Source organism: Schistocerca gregaria, chromosome X (assembly GCF_023897955.1).
Source record: "Schistocerca gregaria isolate iqSchGreg1 chromosome X, iqSchGreg1.2, whole genome shotgun sequence".
NCBI classification, from domain to species: Eukaryota; Metazoa; Arthropoda; class Insecta; order Orthoptera; family Acrididae; genus Schistocerca; species Schistocerca gregaria.
Window position 1 is genome coordinate 108,027,381 of NC_064931.1, and position 19,201 is coordinate 108,046,581.

At 39.8% G+C, this 19,201-nt stretch overlaps 1 protein-coding gene across 3 annotated transcripts in view; it reads left to right on the top strand.

Annotated features, from left to right (window-relative positions):
- Positions 1 to 1,322: 1,322 nt before the first annotated feature.
- Positions 1,323 to 19,201, top strand: part of LOC126298512 (trafficking protein particle complex subunit 10) — a 147,752-nt gene continuing 129,873 nt past the window's right edge. The window contains exons 1-6 of one of the 3 annotated variants that reach the window (XM_049989859.1): positions 1,323 to 1,597; positions 1,699 to 1,916; positions 1,995 to 2,188; positions 3,222 to 3,417; positions 9,025 to 9,136; positions 9,298 to 9,485. In XM_049989859.1, the coding sequence (XP_049845816.1) occupies positions 1,564 to 1,597; positions 1,699 to 1,916; positions 1,995 to 2,188; positions 3,222 to 3,417; positions 9,025 to 9,136; positions 9,298 to 9,485 (942 nt within the window). In that variant the 5' untranslated portion in view covers positions 1,323 to 1,563. Of the gene's footprint in view, positions 1,598 to 1,698; positions 1,917 to 1,994; positions 2,189 to 3,221; positions 3,418 to 9,024; positions 9,137 to 9,297; positions 9,486 to 19,201 lie in introns of those variants that run through there. The other 2 variants (XM_049989860.1, XM_049989861.1) reach the window with 2 other exon arrangements.

The window sequence follows — 19,201 nt, forward strand, 5'->3', positions numbered from 1 at the left end:
TTTCCGGATACTTTTGATCACATACTGTATTTATTATGTTTCTAGAGGTTTCTAGTGGAAGGAATTGCAAGAAAATAATGAAAAGAGCCATAGTTGCAAAATTATGACTTCTTTACGCAGTTCAGCTAAAAATTAGTCAAATAAACTTATATTCAAGTAGTCTCATACCTCTTTTACATATACGTGATTCTGATTTTTACTTGTTGGTTTTTCTGAAGAACTAACTGTGGCGAGGAAACAGCATAAAGTGAAGTATATACCAATTTCAAACAATATCACACAAAATCTTATCGTACCTCAATACTTACTTAAATCGAACCTGTGTTCACAGTGCGCATGTATTCCGGCTTTCCGCGTTCTTTTAGATTTCCTTTTCGTAACTGCTTCTGGATATGCAAACCTGATACTACTCAAATAACTCATCAGAAGACTGTCATTTGTTAAACCATACAGTAAGGAAACAGACAACGAAATTCATTTGAATTAAGCGATTGCATAGTAACATTACAGACGGCTTTGTGCATCAATACATAATAGCAATTTGTCATCGTCTTTTACATTTATTGCCTATTGCGGTGGCGCTTCAGTCCGGAACCGCGCGACTGCTACGGTCGCAGGTTCGAATCCTGCCTCGGGCATGGATGTGTGAGATGTCCTTAGGTTAGTTGGGTTTAAATAGTTCTGATTTCTAGGGGACTGATGACCACCGATGTTAAGTCCCATAGTGCTCGGAGCCATTTGAACCATTTACATTTATTGCCGCGGAAGTTTTTTTTTAACCTTTTACGTATGTGCAAAACGTACATTCTGCACTATACCTGATAGCTGCGTAATGTTTGCTTTTCGTGCATCATAATTTTCCTAACTCATTAGAAGTCCATTCTTGCTCGTTTAAAATGGGAATGTTATTCCGATTCGTTCTCGTGCACATGTGTCAGTTGCAGCATCGCATTTACGCACGAGAATATGACACATCCTGCTACATAATTTACTCGATTTCAGCGTTCTACGCAACATTCCGTTCTCGAGTTTCACAATTTTCGGTACTTGTTAAAATTACATTTGTGGATTTACAAACAGGAAGATGTCAATGACTCATTCTTGTATGCATGTGTTCGACACAGTTGCAGTACGAGAGTAAATTAGCTTCGCTTCTGATGTTCAACGAGACATCCACTGGCCGTCAGTTTGACAGCTGCGCATTGTTGTTATACTGAAGCTCCGGCTTATGTAGATTAAACTATAGGTATAACGGGTATATAATACCTCCAGAGTACCATCTACCAGGAAGTACGTTTTAATCTTTGACTATAGAAGTGGTGTATCTTCGAAGTTGTATTGTAAGAAATGCACGTCACGCGTGTTGAATGTTTGAGTGGTGGCTGTTTGAAGTTGTGATAGAAGCTGAAGTAGGCCATGAGATGTGTGTGACATATACAAACTTCCGTTAATGACAGTGAATGTGTACCTAGGAAATGGTAGTTGGTGTAACATGGTTTGCGATAGTTGTTGTGCTTTGTTGTCTCCTAACTCTATTTTCAGATGTTACAAGGAAGATGAATAATGTACATTATGGACAACAAACCGATAATTACATGTAAGTACAATGATACTTCCCAGAATGATGTTAGTGTGATACGAGAATGCCGTATTATCCTTGAGGTGTCCCCGTTTATTTGTTAATTCGTGGCGTTGCAGATTCTGGAGATAAAGCACTGGTTTCTAGTCTTGAAACCCTGTTAGAGAAAGGAATTCCTCAAGAAAGTACGGAGTGGAAGAGATCATATGGAAGAGCCGTTAAAAGTGTATTTATTGAAGCCAAATTTATTCCTTTTTCGAAGGAAATATTGCCGAAAGACTCAGATTGGCACTTGACTAAGCAACCAATCTTCCATACATTTTGGACAGATTGTTCTGTAAGTTTGGCTTCTGTGTATGTTCAGTTATTAAGCCGTGTGCAATAACTTAAAAGTTCCATTATTTACTTCTTCCAGGACGTAGATGTGTACAAAACTTCCGTTCGTGATGACATTGAGAACTGGATGAAAATTCTAAACCAGCATAACATTCATGATTGGTTAATTGTGCTTGTCGAAACTTATGATGTAAAGAAAACCAACAAATTGCTACTTAGAACGTCTGTATTGGACAAAATTAGAAGTGACTTTGCATCGAAACATGCTGACAGGTAAATATATTACATCAATCATTAGTTTCATGATTTAACATAGTGCAGGTGACAGAAATACTGTTTAATTTCATTTTAGCACGTCATTGTTGTGGCACACATTGCAAATTTTGTAGTAGAATCGATGTAAACTTTTTGCATGTGAGTTCTTTATTAGAATATGATAATATTAGCAGTTCAGGTTACATACCATAGCCCTACAGCGTTTTTTATTTGTTTGGCCCAATAGGTGGATTGAATGACATATAGTTTTTGAATGAAATGGTTTTTCCTGGGTCTCCTTGCAGTGTTTGTAAATATTTATCAAACTCTGTATTCAGCTATAGGCAAAATTGCACCACTCATGAACAGTATGAGTACTGATGCCAAATTTGGGAAGGAATGTAACACATGAGCTAGGATTGAAAGTGCTCATGGTGTATTTATTGTGTAAAATGAAAAACCACAGCCTAAAATATTTTTTTATATTTTGTATGTTTGATATGAACACAGTGCTTTCTATTGTAAAGTGGTTACCATTAGGTACACATATGAAAGCACCAAACAGAAATGTTAAGATACAAACTCTGTATAAATGCGACCAGTTAAGGAGTGACATGAAGAAACTAAAAAGTAGTCGACCTATTTGCAAATAAGTCCCATTACCCTCCCTCCCAAATAAAGTAAATAAATGGATAGAAATGCCTTGTTGAAAAGACTATAAAATTGATAGTGTTGGAAATGTGTATTACTAAATTTTATAAATTAGTTACAAATTACATACTTAACTCAGTTGCTGTTCCTTTCAGAGGGTATTCACTAATGACACAGTCACTGATAACTTAAGAGGATGTGTGGTTTCAAGGAGACACACTTTCCCATTCACAGTATTTCCCTTCTTATTTCATTTTAGATCAGATAAGCCAGTTGCAGAATATGGCCTGGCTAAATCATTGCATTGTGTTACATTGTATTCTAAAAGGTACCTAGATAATAGTATTTCCCTGTGTACATCTATTGGAATGATTGTTAGAAAAACTGGCATGTATTTCAGGTGTTTATCTGTCATTAATCCTATTCGCTCAGAGTCCCGTTCTGCTGAATCTTGGCGGGGTATGTTGACAAGAATTAGAGTTCTGGTTTTGGCGGCATACAATAGGACATTGATAAAGTTTGAAGAAGTAATTAGGGAACAGAGAGAACGAAGAAATGAGCCTGGATGGAACTTCTGTCATTATTTTCTTTTGCAGGTAAAATAACTGTACTATTATGTAATGACATTGCTGATTTATGTTAATGATTTTGTGTAGACATGAAGCATACTTAACGCAACACAGTATAACTGTGTTGTGAAGTTAGATTTGAATTGTGGAACTGTGGTATCTTCAATTGTCATGTTAATTCTGAATGATCTCAAACAAACATGGTTTTCCCAGCAGGAAAGGTTCTTGAGCTAGTATTTGGTTAGAATGGATATGCATAAATGCTATTACTTAAGAAATTTTTAAAGTGTGAGTTATTGCCACTGGAGTGCCTTTGCTGGCATTTACAACAATTGTGGGTTACAGAAGGCTGTTGGTGACAGCAACATGCATTATTTGTCAAAAGCGCTTACATTTTAGCAAATGGTTAGAATACTAACAAATGATTGCTGTACCAAAACAGTTTAACTGATAACTGAGAGCAGAATTAATACACTGCATGGAGGCTATCTGCCTTGTAGACAAGTGAAATGTATAAAGATTAAGAAACTTAAGTACTCAGTGATAGGCCCTAGTGTGACATGTATATGTTTTATGTAGTGATCAGGAAATTATATAATTTTAGAAGGGGAAGTTGTTAACTTGTCAAGAATAAAAACAAAGGTTAATAAAGTGTCCTATCTGTCTGTAGGGTATTTCTTTTCAGTTGACTGGAGTGAGATTGATGCTGATGGTTGTCAAAACCTAACAGTATTAAGAAGGAAACTGTTTCCTGATGTTGTGCAAAAAATTACTTATTTGGTTGTGGGCCAGATTTTAGCTTATTAGGCCATCAAGAAATGATAGCTGAATGTTTTCCCTATTTAATATTACTAATTTCAGTTACTTAGGAGGAAGGAAGTGGTATTAACAAATATTTTTCTGGGATGCAGCCTGTGAAACAGGGCCATCTCTTTGGGTGAAAGAACCAGTTGTATGTGTCAGTTACATTGGGTTATTGTTGATGCAAAACATTTTGTTAAACTGGTATGAGAGCAATATGAGACCTTAAGGTTATTCGTTGTCTGAGCTATAGCACTGCCCAAAATAATTACTGAGTGCCTTGTTTCAACACTTATTTTTCCCACAGCAATGACACACCCAAGTGATGCAGCCAGTTCCCATCCCCAACCTAAACTTGTGATCTGTCTCTATCATCATCATCACTGGGATGTTAAACAGTATTCTTCCTTCTCCCCATTCTAAGTAGGAGCCTGAGGGTGCCGATGTAAAGAGTTTCACAGAGAGAAATAACTGTTGACTGCAGGCAAAATTTCAACTTGCCCATGCCAGAACACACAACTCCAGTTTTTATCTGATTAAAAGTAAAATGTAAGTATCTAACTCTGCATGGCACTTCAACTATGAGAACTGTGGTTACGGTGTTGTTGATTGTATAAAAGGATATTGAGTGTGGAAAATGCAGAAAGAAAATTGTCAAAGCTCTTTGGCTTCTATATTTTGCATGTGTTGCCCTTTGGTGCTCTTGTGATAAACTTGTAATGGCTCAATTCGACTTGAGATTATTGATTCTAACACAGCAAAACTGCTGAAGAAAATAGTTGCTAATGTACCTATTGTTAGCTCCAAAATAATGTTAACAAGTAGTCATGTAGGCTTAAATAAATAGCTCCACAAATACATAAAATAAGTAGTGTTTGCTTCCACTTGTTGGATGTCTTCCAGAATGGGAGAAAATGCACAGGATATTCAACCAGAGCTTAAGAAACTATGACTGAACTACCAGCACACTTAACATATACAGTTGGTGGTGATCATTAAAATGTTTACAAAACAACCCCAAAGTAAATGTGCCCTCTTAGGCACATCACAGTGCTAGAGAGATAAAGGAAGAGGGGGAAAAACACAGTAAATGTCTCATAATTAATGGAACTTTCATCAGATGCAGGACTCAAGTGGAAGAATTAGTCCATAAAACAACCAAATGCTTTCACAGGAACACATTTGGAAATGCTTTCCTGTGGAAATCAACTACACTGTACATTGATTTCTACTTTCTAGGTTGTGCAGACCCTTTTCAGCAATAAATGAAAACTGATGTACACTGTAACAGTCACTTTTCAGACAGGTGCCATCCTTAACAGGAAACAGAGTACAAAGACGTCTAAACCGAAAGAAAACAGGGCAACCTGGACACAATGCCACATTTAAAATCTTATCTTTAACCCACTCTAATAGGACAGAAATTTTGTGTTTATTTGTGACTGGTTTATCACATGATAAACCTGTGTAACCCTTTTACTATTTTAAACAATTGTGCATTTATTTGTTTTTAAAATGTTTTTCAACAGTAAGACTGTAAGAGATTCTAGTGCAGTACATCTACATTCATACTCCGCAAGCCACCTGACGGTGTGTGGCGGAGGGTACCCTGAGTACCTCTATCGGTTCTCCCTTCTATTCCAGTCTCGTATTGTACGTGCAAAGAACGATTGTCGGTATGCTTCTGTGTGGGCTCTAATCTCTCTGATTTTATCCTCATGGTCTCTTCGCGAGATATACGTAGGAGGGAGCAATATACTGGTTGACTCTTCGGTGAAGGTATGTTCTCGAAACTTTAACAAAAGCCCGTACCGAGCTACTGAGCATCTCTCCTGCAGAGTCTTCCACTGGAGTTTATCTATCATCTCCGTAACGCTTTCGCAATTACTAAATGATCCTGTAACGAAGCGCGCTGCTCTCCGTTGGATCTTCTCTCTCTCTTCTATCAACCCTACCTGGTGCGGATCCCACACTGCTGAGCAGTATTCAAGCATTGGGCGAACAAGCGTACTGTAACCTACTTCCTTTGTTGTCGGATTGCATTTCCTTAGGATTCTTCCAATGAATCTCAGTCTGGCATCTGCTTTACCGGCGATCAACTTTATATGATCATTCCATTTTAAATCACTCCTAATGAGTACTCCCAGATAATTTATGGAATTAACTGCTTCCAGTTGCTGACCTATTTTGTAGCTAAATGATAAGGGACCTATCTTTCTATGTATTCACATCACATTACACTTGTCTACATTGAGATTCAGTTGCCATTCCGTGCACCATGCGTCAATTCGCTGCAGATCCTCCTGCATTTCAGTACAATTTTCCATTGTTGCAACCTCTCGATACACCACAGCATCATCTGCAAAAAGCCTCAGTGAACTTCCGATGTCATCCACCAGGTCATTTATGTATATTGTGAATAGCAACGGTCCTATGACACTCCCCTGCGGCACACCTGAAATCACTCTTACTTCGGAAGACTTCTCTCCATTGAGAATGACATGCTGCATTCTGTTATCTAGGAACTCCTCAATCCAATCACACAATTGATCTGATAGTCCGTATGCTCTTATTTTGTTCATTAAACGACTGTGGGGAACTGTATCGAACGCCTTGCGGAAGTCAAGAAACACGGCATCTACCTGTGAACCCGTGTCTAAGGCCCTCTGAGTCTCGTGTACGAATAGCGCGAGCTGGGTTTCACACGACCGTCTTTTTCGAAACCCATGCTGATTCCTACAGAGTAGATTTCTAGTCTCCAAAAAAGACATTATACTCTAACATAATACGTGTTCCAAAATTCTACAACTGATCGACGTTAGAGATATAGGTCTATAGTTCTGCACATCTGTTCGACGTCCCTTCTTGAAAACGGGGATGACCTGTGCCCTTTTCCAATCCTTTGGAACATTCGCTCTTCTAGACACCTACGGTACACCGCTGCAAGAAGGGGAGCAAGTTCCTTCATGTACTCTGTGTAAAATCGAACTGGTATTCCATCAGGACCAGCGGCCTTTCCTCTTTTGAGCGATTTTATGAATGAAAATTAATTTGTGGAGTTCAAATTGGAATGGAAACTTATTCCTTTATAATAGCTAGCCTGATAATTTTATTGTGTAGTCACAATTTTTCACCTCAGTGTTTTTAAAGGAATGACTTTTTTTACTATGTGGAGACATTCTGACATGGATGTATACAATGCCCATATGGATGAGTTTCTATCACGTTCATAAGACGTAGCATTTGTTATGTCTCTGCAAGACATTGATGTATTTATGTAGAAGGTCTAATGGCTATAGTGCATCATTACCTCAGTTGAGAAGAGATGGAGGTAACATGGCCAACCTTAACAGTGATGACTGCTGTACCTCCAACTTTTCTGTTTATCAATTGCAGTGAGCAGTCTATCAGATGTGCAGCACTGCATATGGTGCTTTGCTTTTTACAAGTGCCACTGCAGATATTCGCAGAAGCTAATAGGAGAAGCTTCTCTGCCCATTTCTCCTCCTTAGAATTTTTAAGCCACATAAAATCCTAAGCAGTCCTAGTAACTTTTTCCCCCAGTTGTGACATTATTTGAAGCCCCCTTCTTGGGAGGGAATAACCCCTGCTTTAGTATGGTAATATGTGTTATTAGTTATCATTCTTTCATGTGGAACCTTTACACTAAAGGCCGCCAGACTATTAAAAGTTGCTAGTTAAGGATGGATTTGTGAGAAAGGTGAGAACTCTGGAATAAACAGCAAAGGCAAATGCTCAGGAGAGAAGATAGTCACTGTTCAGCCAACTGATGTGAGTCACATTAAATGTGTTATTAACCGGGATGCTAATATGTCCTATTCAAAGTGTTCTGGTGGTATGCCTTTTGTGGTGCAGAACTGAACATCAATACCCAACCGAGTACAGACCACAGTTTCTTTGATGACTGAAATTTGTCAGTGCATTAATCGAGGGTAGCTGGGTATCAGTTATCAAATGTAATAAAATTATTCATTCCAGTTGTGGAAACTGCTTACTACAATGTATATGCATTTAAAAAGTCCTAGAATCAGATGCTGTTCAATAAATCATGCTTCATTACTTTAATGTGAGACTGAACCAGTTTCTTTTGACAAATATTAATAAAATTAGTCAGGAAAAAAAAGTTTCGGCGCCTGCTGAGAGGCACTTATCACTGAACATCCAAGGCCATGAAAGGTTTTTACTTCAAAGTGTATATCACTGTTCCATAGGCAACCTGCATAGTGCCAAAATGCATTTGAACCTTTGCTCATTTTTCCAATTGAGTGAGCAGTTTAATTAGCCTATTTAATATTTATATTCGAGAAAGAGATTACAAATCTGTATTGAGTCATTTCAATTTAGGCTTTTCATTGTTTTCCATATTACCTTAGCTAAATCTAGATTATATTTCAAGCAAGGCAATGACCAGTTCCTTAATCGTTTTTATCCAGATCAAGCATATACTCGATCTCTAATGACCTCAGTGCCAGTGAAATGTTAAACTTTACTCTGTTTTGTCAAAATTAACATTTTGAAAAACTTGGCTGTAATACTATAAAGTTTATAATTGAAACAACCACCAGCCACATGGTTACTGTCACAGCTACAAACCTGAAACTTTAATTCCTATTTATTGGTCATGTGGATCCTTGAGACTAGATAATGTAACAGCCAACTGCAGCATCAGTTAAAGACGTACCAGTTAACATTTTGATTGATTGATTGATTGATTTATTGAGAGAGAGAGAGAGAGAGAGAGAGAGAGAGAGAGAGAGTAAATGTAATAAAATGTGTAATGATTAACAAATAAATTTCCTTTTATACTTTCAGGAAGAATTAGCATTTGTGCTTCAGATGCTTGGTTTACATGATGAAGCACTGGTACAATATGATGAGTTGGATGCCTTATTTACTCAGTTTGTCTTGAACTCAAATGTTGGAGGTAAGAGAAACAATTTTTTTCAGTTCAACTTATTTTAGAGTGGAGCACCTAAAATATGTTTTTAATGTTTACTATAGTCTAATGAAAGAAATTAATATTTTTGAAAGGAAACTAAATACGTAATGTGCATTACATAGTATTTTTATGCCTTTTTCTGCCAGACACACCTGCATGGCTTAGTGACTTCCAGAAGCCATTTGATAGTTGGTCCAGCATTGTTTTGAGCAAGCAGCTGGATGTGGGACGGCGGTGTCTACTTACAGAGTGCAGAATTTCTTTGCTAGACTTTCGTGGCTACCTGTTTTCACGTCAGAGTGCAATGCTCCTGCTGTTACTCCGACCAGGAGAGGTATGGCAATATGTAAATCTATCTGAAGTTAATTTGCAACATTTTAGTAAGTTTTAGACAACATGCTTGTAGGTAAAATGGCAATTATTGCAAATTATTACTTAATAAAACAGTGAAAATTGCAAATAAATAACTGATTGCCTGTAATCTTTACTGTTTCATTAAGTGATAATTTTAGTTAGCTTCCTTTGTAAGTTGACTATATTCTGCAAAACATAACCCATGTAGACAACGTGTGTGGTCATGCCAAATGGAGAGCACCTCGGGCAGTTCAGTCAGCAAGCACTGAATTTATGAGTTTGCTGGATCCTGGGTCCCCATTCTGGTGCTAGTCAGTGTCATAATTGGCTTGCTTAGGTTTATGGGACTCTTCCTGAGCTGACATGCTTAGGAGTCCAGTGGTTCTACTCTCTCATACTGCAAATGTTGCTGAAGCTGTGTCTACTGCCTGGCAGCAGAACCACTCAGCCTAACTGGTGAGCACCCTGAAGCAATAATAATAATAATAATAATAATAATAAACACCCAGTCAGTCAAACCATCTTTAGACAATAGTACTCAGAGCCATGCGTCTTAGGAAAGCAATGTAAAATAACAAAACATTTTCTGTGATATTAAGTTGTATTGAGTAGAAAAGAAAAATCTTTGAAAAGTAGTATTCTAGATACGCAAATATCTACGATGTATTAGTGAAACACACAAATCCATGAAAAAATTGTGCATTATTTACAGAAATATTAATGTAGCCACAAACAACACAGATAAAACATTATTACTCTTCCTACTCGTTAGTGCTGCCAGGCTGATTTCCTTAAATTGCAACCCTAAGTGCCAAATCCAATGAGGTACTTAAAATTTCAGTGGTACAGTCATATCTCAGGTCTTTCAAGGGCCAAACAACCTATTGCCTTGTTACTACCACCCCTCAAGTGTCAGTAAAACATCATTGGAGTGGCTTCCTCCTTACTGGATAATATTAGCCTGTAAATATTTACATAAGTATTTGACCTCAGTTGCCCCCATGTGAGTCACTCAGCAGAAAAAAGTTATATATATGAAGATGGTATCTCTTCTTTTGGACGTGACTGAAAGAACAGATACCATCAGTGACCATGCAGCTTGTTAGAATGAAATTACAATGAAATGAATAGCCTTAGCTGCATACAGGCATTGATAAGACAATGGGGACAGTTGAAAATGTGTGCCCCAACTGGGACTTGAACCCAGGATTTCCTGCTTACATGGCAGACGCTGTATCCATCTGAGCCACCGAGGACACAGGGGATAGTGTGACTGCAGGGACTTACCTCTGGCACACCTCCCGTGAGACCCACATCCCCAACATATTGTCCCACACTATATTCATAGTGCCCCTGCCCATTATACTCATTACTCACTGCTTTTTGCCAATTCCTGTAAGAGTTCAGACACTGTTTGTGCATCTATATATAGATTGTATCTGCTCTTTCGGACACCCAAAGGTGCCAGCCCAACCGGGAGTGGAATCACTGGGGGCAGCTAAGCATTGCGGGAAGGTGCCAGGGGACTGGGCCCCAGTGGACATCCATAAGGAGGGCTAGTCTGCCCCTCCAAAAGGGACACTCTGCAAGGCCAGAACAGGCACTAAGGGAGGAGGCAGCAGTTGACCCCACGGCCCTCACAATGTCGCAAGGACGCAGCTGGTTGTGGTGGTGTTCCGTTAACTCATAACTGTTGTGAACCATACAGAGGCGGTGGCTTCGCCAGATTTAGGCTGTGGATGGAATGCAATTTGTTTGATGGCCGAACGAGCAGATTTAGATATCAAAAGCATATATGTGCACTCACAGGCTGGTGTCTACTGAAAAGGAACATTGGAGGGGATGGGCTAAATCAGCCACACCTGGAATAAATTTGTGATACTAAGCTCTTCTACCTGAAAACCCTTGGCATTCTTTGACATTTGTTGGGCAAGCCAGTGTTGTGACCATGGCGACATGATGACATAAAGGCTTCCACTGTCCGAAGAAACCTCAAACCCAGTGTACACAATGAATGCAGAGCCAGCAGCTGATCATGATGAGCGCCATGCCAACGAGCATTAGTGGGGTGACATGAACAGATGTAGAATGAAATGTTGGCTGGCGGTGACCTTTGAGCATTTTGGCCTGACTCTGGTCTCTCACTAGTATAAATCCATAGGAACTCTAAAGAGTGTGTCAAGATTGTGTCTGTAGATGGATAAGTGATGTACCTCTTCATTTGAACCTTGAATGTGTGGGTGAGATGTGCCACCTCACCATTAGATTGGGGGTGAAACGGAGTAGTAGTTTAATTGTGAATCACAAGCATATAAAGCAATTCTTCAATGGGGGGGGGGGGGGGGGAAGATTGGAATTTGTCTGAATCATAGATGTGGCTGATATCAAAGGACAGTGGATAACATATGGAAATTTAGAAAGCATCGACAACCAACAACCAGAAAGAATTTACGAAAGGTCCTGTGAAATAACGTGGGCGTGTTCCCATGGACATTACGGTGAGGGCCATGGAGAGAATGTTGCCTGTGGCACTGCCTGTTGGATTGCACAATGAGAGCAGGCCACAAGAAGATGCACAGTTTCACCATCAGTGCTGGGCGAAAACACGTGTTTAAAGGCCAGCAACTTGGTACGCGAGACCCCTCCCCCCGTGCCCCCAAATGTCCCTCATGTTGGAGCCGGAGCACAGGCTGCTCTAGGGTGGCTGGGATCAGAACCCTAGGCAGCAGCCCTCCATAGCTAAGAGAACACCACCATCAGACACTAAAAGGTGGTGACAGAGGGCAAAATAGTTACACAAAGGATCAGAAGCACTATCCGGCCAACCATGCTGAATGAGGTGAAGACTTAATGAAAAACCAAATCGACAGTGAGAGCAGCTGTGATATGGGAGCTCGTAATAGGAAACCATTCCCCTGTACATTGCCCTTCAGAATCTAAGTGAAAACAAGAGTTCATCTTGATCAAAAGTTGGATCCAGCTCTATCGGAAGCACGGATAGCGCATCAATGTGCTGCTAGGTAGGCCAAAAATGCATTTCATAGTTGCAGCGAGACATAAACAAGGCCCAATGCCTTGCCGGCCAATGAAATGTAAGAATGAAATAACAAAACCAAGGACTTGTGGTTGATAATGAGGTGGAACATGGAGCCATACAAGAACAAATGAAACTTTTTGAGGGCATAAGCAATAGCAAGTTCTTAGTTTTCAATCTAGGAATAGCGCCACTGAGCAGAGTTCAGCATTTTCAATGTGTAAGCTATCGGTTGTTCGGAACCATCCTTATATCGATGTGTGAGAACATCCCTGAGTCCCTACCGAGAGGTGTCCATAGTGAAAACCAGTTAGTGGCCAGGATAGAAAGTAGCCAAACAAGGAGCAGATTTAGATTTCAAAAGCATGTATGTGCACTCACAGGCTGGTGTCTACTGAAAAGGAACATTGGAGGGGATGGACGAAATTGGCCACATCTTGAATAAATTTTTTGATAGTAAGCTCTTCTACCTAAAAACCCTTGGCATTCTTTGACATTTGTTGGGCAAGCCAGTTCTGTGACCATGGCTACATGATGATGTAAAGGCTTACACTGTCCCAAGAAACCTCAAACCCAAAGTACACAATGAATGACTGAGAAAAGTGTGACTTGGCCAAGTTGAATTTAAATCCTGGAGTACTTAAGACCATGAACAAGGTGCATAAGTTACGTAAAGGCTCTTCTGTGGATGCACTTGACTCAACAGTGTCATCAAGATAGTTGGTGCATCCTAGAATGGACGTTCAGTTGTTCTGAAAAACACTGAAAAATCACTGGGATGTTAGCCACACTAAACAGGAGGTGTTGATATTGGTGTAGCCTGAAGGAACCATTTAGAATCCTCATCCAACAAAACCTGTTAACAGGCCTCAGATAAATCAGGTTTGGAGAAAAACTAAGCCCTGGGGAGTATAGTCACCAACTCGTTGGGACGGGACAAAGAGTAGGTGTCAGTGATGGGGCATCAACTAAAAAAGTCAACACAGAGAAGCTGATCAGTCTGCTTCTTGACAGTCATAATGGGGTTAGACCAATCACTTATAAAGTGCAGCTGCAGTTTAGATTTCAGGGTAATGTGGGCTGCAAAATTAGTGACACAACTAACCCATCCGAGAAAGGAGATGGGAGCTCAAAAGACACAGAATGTTACTGCTGGTAAGGGACCTGGTTAGAAAAGAGGAGAATGATACCAAAAATCATTGAAAGCATACAGATCGAACAAATTTGTGGTGTCAGCATCATTCAGTACCAAAAAAGTCAAGGAACAAACCACAGATTTATAAATAGTGGGAGCCAAAATTGCTGCAAAACTGGAATATGCTGCTTGTTGTAACTCATGAAACATAAAGTAACTGGAGACAATGCTCAAGATGCCATATCCACCCAAGTTTGTGAGCTCAGTAAAGTCACAACTGCACCCGTGTCTAATTGTAGTTTGCGTACTTTGTCCATCATTTGCACTTTCATAAAGTTTGTTATGATTTGTAAGCACTGGAGACACACAGTTAAACTCCATATCCATGACCACAGGAGGGGTGGGAATGACACACAGATGTTGTATGTTGTTTTTTCCTACAGTTGTTGCAAGTCACCTAGCATGTAGGGCACATGACCCTGTCATGTTACACAAAACAGTACGGGCAAGATGAATGTTGTTTTTGTTTGACATTTATCCAGTATGATGCAGAGGCCACATTTGTATGGCTGCCACGTCTTCCTCTCCTCAAGAACTGACTGACGCCCGCCAACCAGGAAGAGGAACCACTGCAGCTATGTTACACTCGGCCTCAATCTAGTCGCCAGCTGAAAAAGATAACTTGAAAGATTGAGCCATGTTTAACACTTCAGCCCAAGATGGATTCTCACACTGTTGTGCACATTGACACACTTCCTTGTCAGGAGCCAACTGAATGATGCATGGCAGACCATAGGATCTGCATAAGAATCATGATGAGCATAGGCAACAAACTGACATTTATGACTTAGGTCATGGAGTTTGACAACACAGTCCTGGTAGGACTGGTGGAGCTGTCTATGACAACAGTAGAACGTGTGCTGCAATGATTTGCTTGCATTTACAGTGATAATTTTGTTGAACAAAAATGATGTAGGTTCCTGGAGGGGTCTAAATGCCACAACTAGTAGATGTGAGGAGAAATCAAGACAGAAAAAATGCCTTACACACTTTAGCATCAGTGACATCAAAAGAGATGAAATGTTGCCAAAGCTGCTTCTCATAAGCCTCCCAGGCTTAGACTGCATTGTCATAATGGGGAAAGGGTGGTAGGTATGCCAATGGTGTGGAAGCCTCCACAGTCAGTATGGTTGATGAGATCATTATGGCAACAGTAAGAGCCTGCTGTTGCTCGAGAGGAGATTAGAACACTCCCTCCACGGCAAGAAGAACCAAAAGAGAAACCAGACAGACTGGGCACGAGGAAGTGAACATCACACTCATCGCCAGTTATAATGTACTGCAAGATAAAAACAACAGCACAGCCAAAATGAGCCACAGTTTATTCTTCTTCCACATACAGGCAAATGACAGTTGAGAACATAGACACAAACACTGAAACAATCCAGGAACTGATACAAACAGTTTGTGACAGTAAGTATGAACACAATATGAGGGTGAGTGCCTGCTGCACAGTGCTTATAAAGAAGAGTGGTCCAGTAGACATTGTGGCTGATACCACGCAGTATGCCTCTGGTGATCAGCTCACACAGATGACATTGGTGGAATATTCTAACTGTAGTGCACCAGGAGCCTGGTGCCGCAATGTGTATCCAAATATTACACACAGGCTTATAGCAGTAGTGACATACTGACAGGATTTGGAGAAGTGCAGCAATTTCATTGTAGTATAAGACTTTTATGACAGTGAATGTAAGTTGGAATTCTCTAACTTGTCCAGGCTTTACTGTTCTGAAGTAGTTGAGAAGTGCACAGTTTATTTCTTTCTCGCGTTGTCCTCCGTACAGCTTTAAAGTGTGTTTCCCTCATATTCAGTTGATGCAAGTATATCTTTCTTCAGGGCATCTCAGTCTTAAGCTATTTATTTGGTTGTGGCTTATCTTAATTTTGACTGTCTTGGACATTATCTAAGTCCCACAAAGACATGGTCAGATGCTTATGTAATTTCATGAACATACACAGCATCTACGGTTTAGTATCCCCGCTAGCGAGCATACATATAAACTTAGATGAGCTGTTGTGGGTCTTACAGCAGAATAGTGTGGAAAGCTATGATGGATGGTGCACGTGGAACATAGTATGGGGAGACCTGCTCACCGAGACATTTACTTGGCGGCAGCAGTCGTCCAAGCCAGCCAGTTTTTAGGCTGAGATCAACTAACAGGGACTTAGCTTCTATACTGTGCAATACTTGTAGTTCCGTGTGCCGGTTGTTTTGATCATTTCTGCTGATTATGTTTGTGCTTCCTCCATGTCAGTCTGTACATGTCGTTTAAGCTCTCTGTTCCCTGTAGGTTGATGGGCATGCCGAGTTTTCGCTGCTTTCAATTTCGAGCGCCCACTGTTGGTTAGAAAAATGACATTTTTGCCAACAGGACAGATTAGCATCATTGTCACACCTATGCAGAGACAAAAAGTGGGGATGTAAATAATTGGAGTTTATTAATAAATTGAATACAATGTATTAATGTTTCACAATAATATTTATTAGTTCGTCGTCAACCAGCTTTCGGCTTCTTAGGCCATCATCAGATAACTTAATGCTGAACAGATAGCCCACATAACTTCAGTGGGATTTAATAGCTGAACAAAGAGTGTCGTACAAAGATAGCTAATGTTTTATGACAATATCGATACAAAACACAAGAATGATGTAATACATAAAGAGACACTGAACAAACAAATCTTACATTACACAGTTTGCAGGGAATTCTATAAATTTCATTCTGTTCTAAAGATGGAATCTTCTCTTCACTGTCCGTACTGTAAAAAGCTGGAGTAAATTTCCTAGATTTTAGTTTCCTGGCAAGCACCCGTGAAGTCGTACCCATATATAGCATTGGATCCCATTTGCTATCAGTGTGATTTTGTGTTGTCTGAGGTGGATAAAGGAGAGCTGTTATTCTCTGTCTCTTTGCTAAGATACCAGGATGGCAACTGAAACATGATTAAAGCAGAAGACAAATTTTGACTTGATAGGTTAATGATACATTCTGCGAATAGATGACATCTGCAACCAACAGCATTTATTTAAGATATACAGAAAAGTAGCCTCAATAGACACAGTAATACCAGCCAGTTCCCAGCATCCCATAAAACACAAACATGCAGCCTTCCATTCCATGGTGCACTGCCTACTTTCTGTGTCCCAAACCAAAACAGATTTTGAAAATGAATTTAAAATAGTTAAAGAAATAACATACAGTAATGGTTATAGTTCTACCCTGATTGACAATATAATCAGCAAAAAGATAAAAGGATAACAGCTCTCCTTTATCCCACACCAGACAGCACAAAACCACACTCATAGCAAATGAGCCTTGATGCTGTATGTGGGTAGGACTTCACAGGTGCTTGCCAGGAATCTACAATCCAGGAAATTTACTCCAGCTTTTTACACTAGAAATATTGTTGCCCACCATCTCTTCAACAGTAAAGACAGGATTTCATCTTTAGAACAGAATTGAATTTCTAGAATTTCCTGCAATCTGTGTAATGTAAGATTTGTTTGTTCAATGTTTCTAGGTATTACATCATTCTTGTGTTTTGTATCAATATATTCATAAAATCTCACACATCTTTGTACGGGATTCTTTGTTCAGCTATTGTAATGTCTTCACATATACGCCTGATATTCGAGAACAGGCAATGGAGATCCTGCAACATTCTGCGTCATCCCACACCATTGGCTAGAGACTAGAAACAGCCAGACTAATGCATAGGCTTCCATTAAAACAGCAGCAAATACAGCTCCATGTGGAGTAATGTCTTTACAGGGAAGCTTGGAGTACTGATAGATGGCATTGGACAGTGATTAGTGATGAGTTGTGGTTCTGTACCACCACAAATGACTGTTACCGACTAGTATGACACCAATGTGGGCAGAGGTCCCATTCTTCCGATGTTTTAGAGTGTTGCTGCTGGCAACATGGCATGGGTAGGAATGGGGTATCACTTCAGGTCGAAGCTAGTAGTCACTGAGGGAACTCCGATGGCACAAGGGTACGTCACAGACATTCTATGTCCCCATGTATTGTGTGTCATGTGACACTATTGTGATCTCATTTTTCAGTGGGTCAGTGCTTGTACACACATGGCATGTGTGTCTATACACTGTCTGTATAATGTTGAGGTACTTGCGTAACCAGCAAGATCCCCAGATCTGTCCCTGATATAACATGTTTGGGATGAGCTTGCACTTCAACTCTGTTCCACTTTCGGTATCCAGGATATCAAAGAACAGTTCAACACTTGTGGGCCAGCTTGTCCAAGGGAAAGATACAATCACTCTGACACCCTTCCCAACTAAATCCAGCCCAGATAGGGTGTAACGTCTTTCTGATAAGCGAGCCCATACTGCCAAGTTCATCACTTTGACTTGGTTTTGTAATTACGGATATAATATCACATACTCTCTGGACCTATCAAGTTTCATTTTGTTTCCTACTTCCTTTCTGAGTGCTTCACATTTTTTGTCATGCAGTATACTTGAAACATTGTAGTTTACCCTGTCTCATCTCTTCACTTCATAAGTGTCTAATTTATACATCGCTTTTAGTGTACAACAAGAGTCTGCAGAACTGTGTAGACTGCCTAAACTTGCTACCCCCACACTGCTGCTGCGTGTTTCGTTGAACTGATGGAAAAGTTGCATCCGTGAGTGAAAGTGCTTACAATATTACATGAATATTGCCAATAGAAGCCGAAGCATTTAGTCTCGTGTGTGCCTTCAGGTGGTGAAGATTTCTGCAACTGTGCACTTCATAGCTCCTGTGGCATGCTTAACAAAGTTATTTCAAGAAGAAAGAAGATAGAATATGGCAACTTGGTGCAAAGAATACATGAGTGTATTAATCGATGATATGAACTGAAGTTTACTCTTTTTGACATCAAAAGTAAAGATTATAAAAATAGGAACAAACGTGGTGCAGCATTAAACAAAATATGCTGTATGTTAAGAGTGTAGGCTGCAGACAACAGTACATGACATTAAACAGAAAATAAAATGACTGCATTGACAGTATTGCTGAGAAGATAGGTCATTGAGACCTCAAAGAGAAAGGGTTCTGTCAGTTAGGATGTTGATGTACCAAAAGTATAGTTCTTTGGTGTACTTTGATTCACCAGTGGCATGGAATCTTAGAGTAGCCAATAACTTCATGGAAAAAGTAATTGCTTTTCTTACACCATCTCCTGGTGCATTAAATTCTGTTGCATGCTGTCCAGTACGAATTGATGATTATACCTGTTCCTCCTCTGTTAATTTTGGAACACACACACACACACACACACACACGCACACACACACACACACACACTTACACGAAACAGATGAACACCACATAGCTATGGCAGAAACAAGAGAAATAATTGCTTTAACATGTCACGAACACGAGAAATGAGACCATAAAAAAAAGACTAATGCGATATGCAGCAAATTTTGTTTTGAAATTAATGAAAGAAAAAT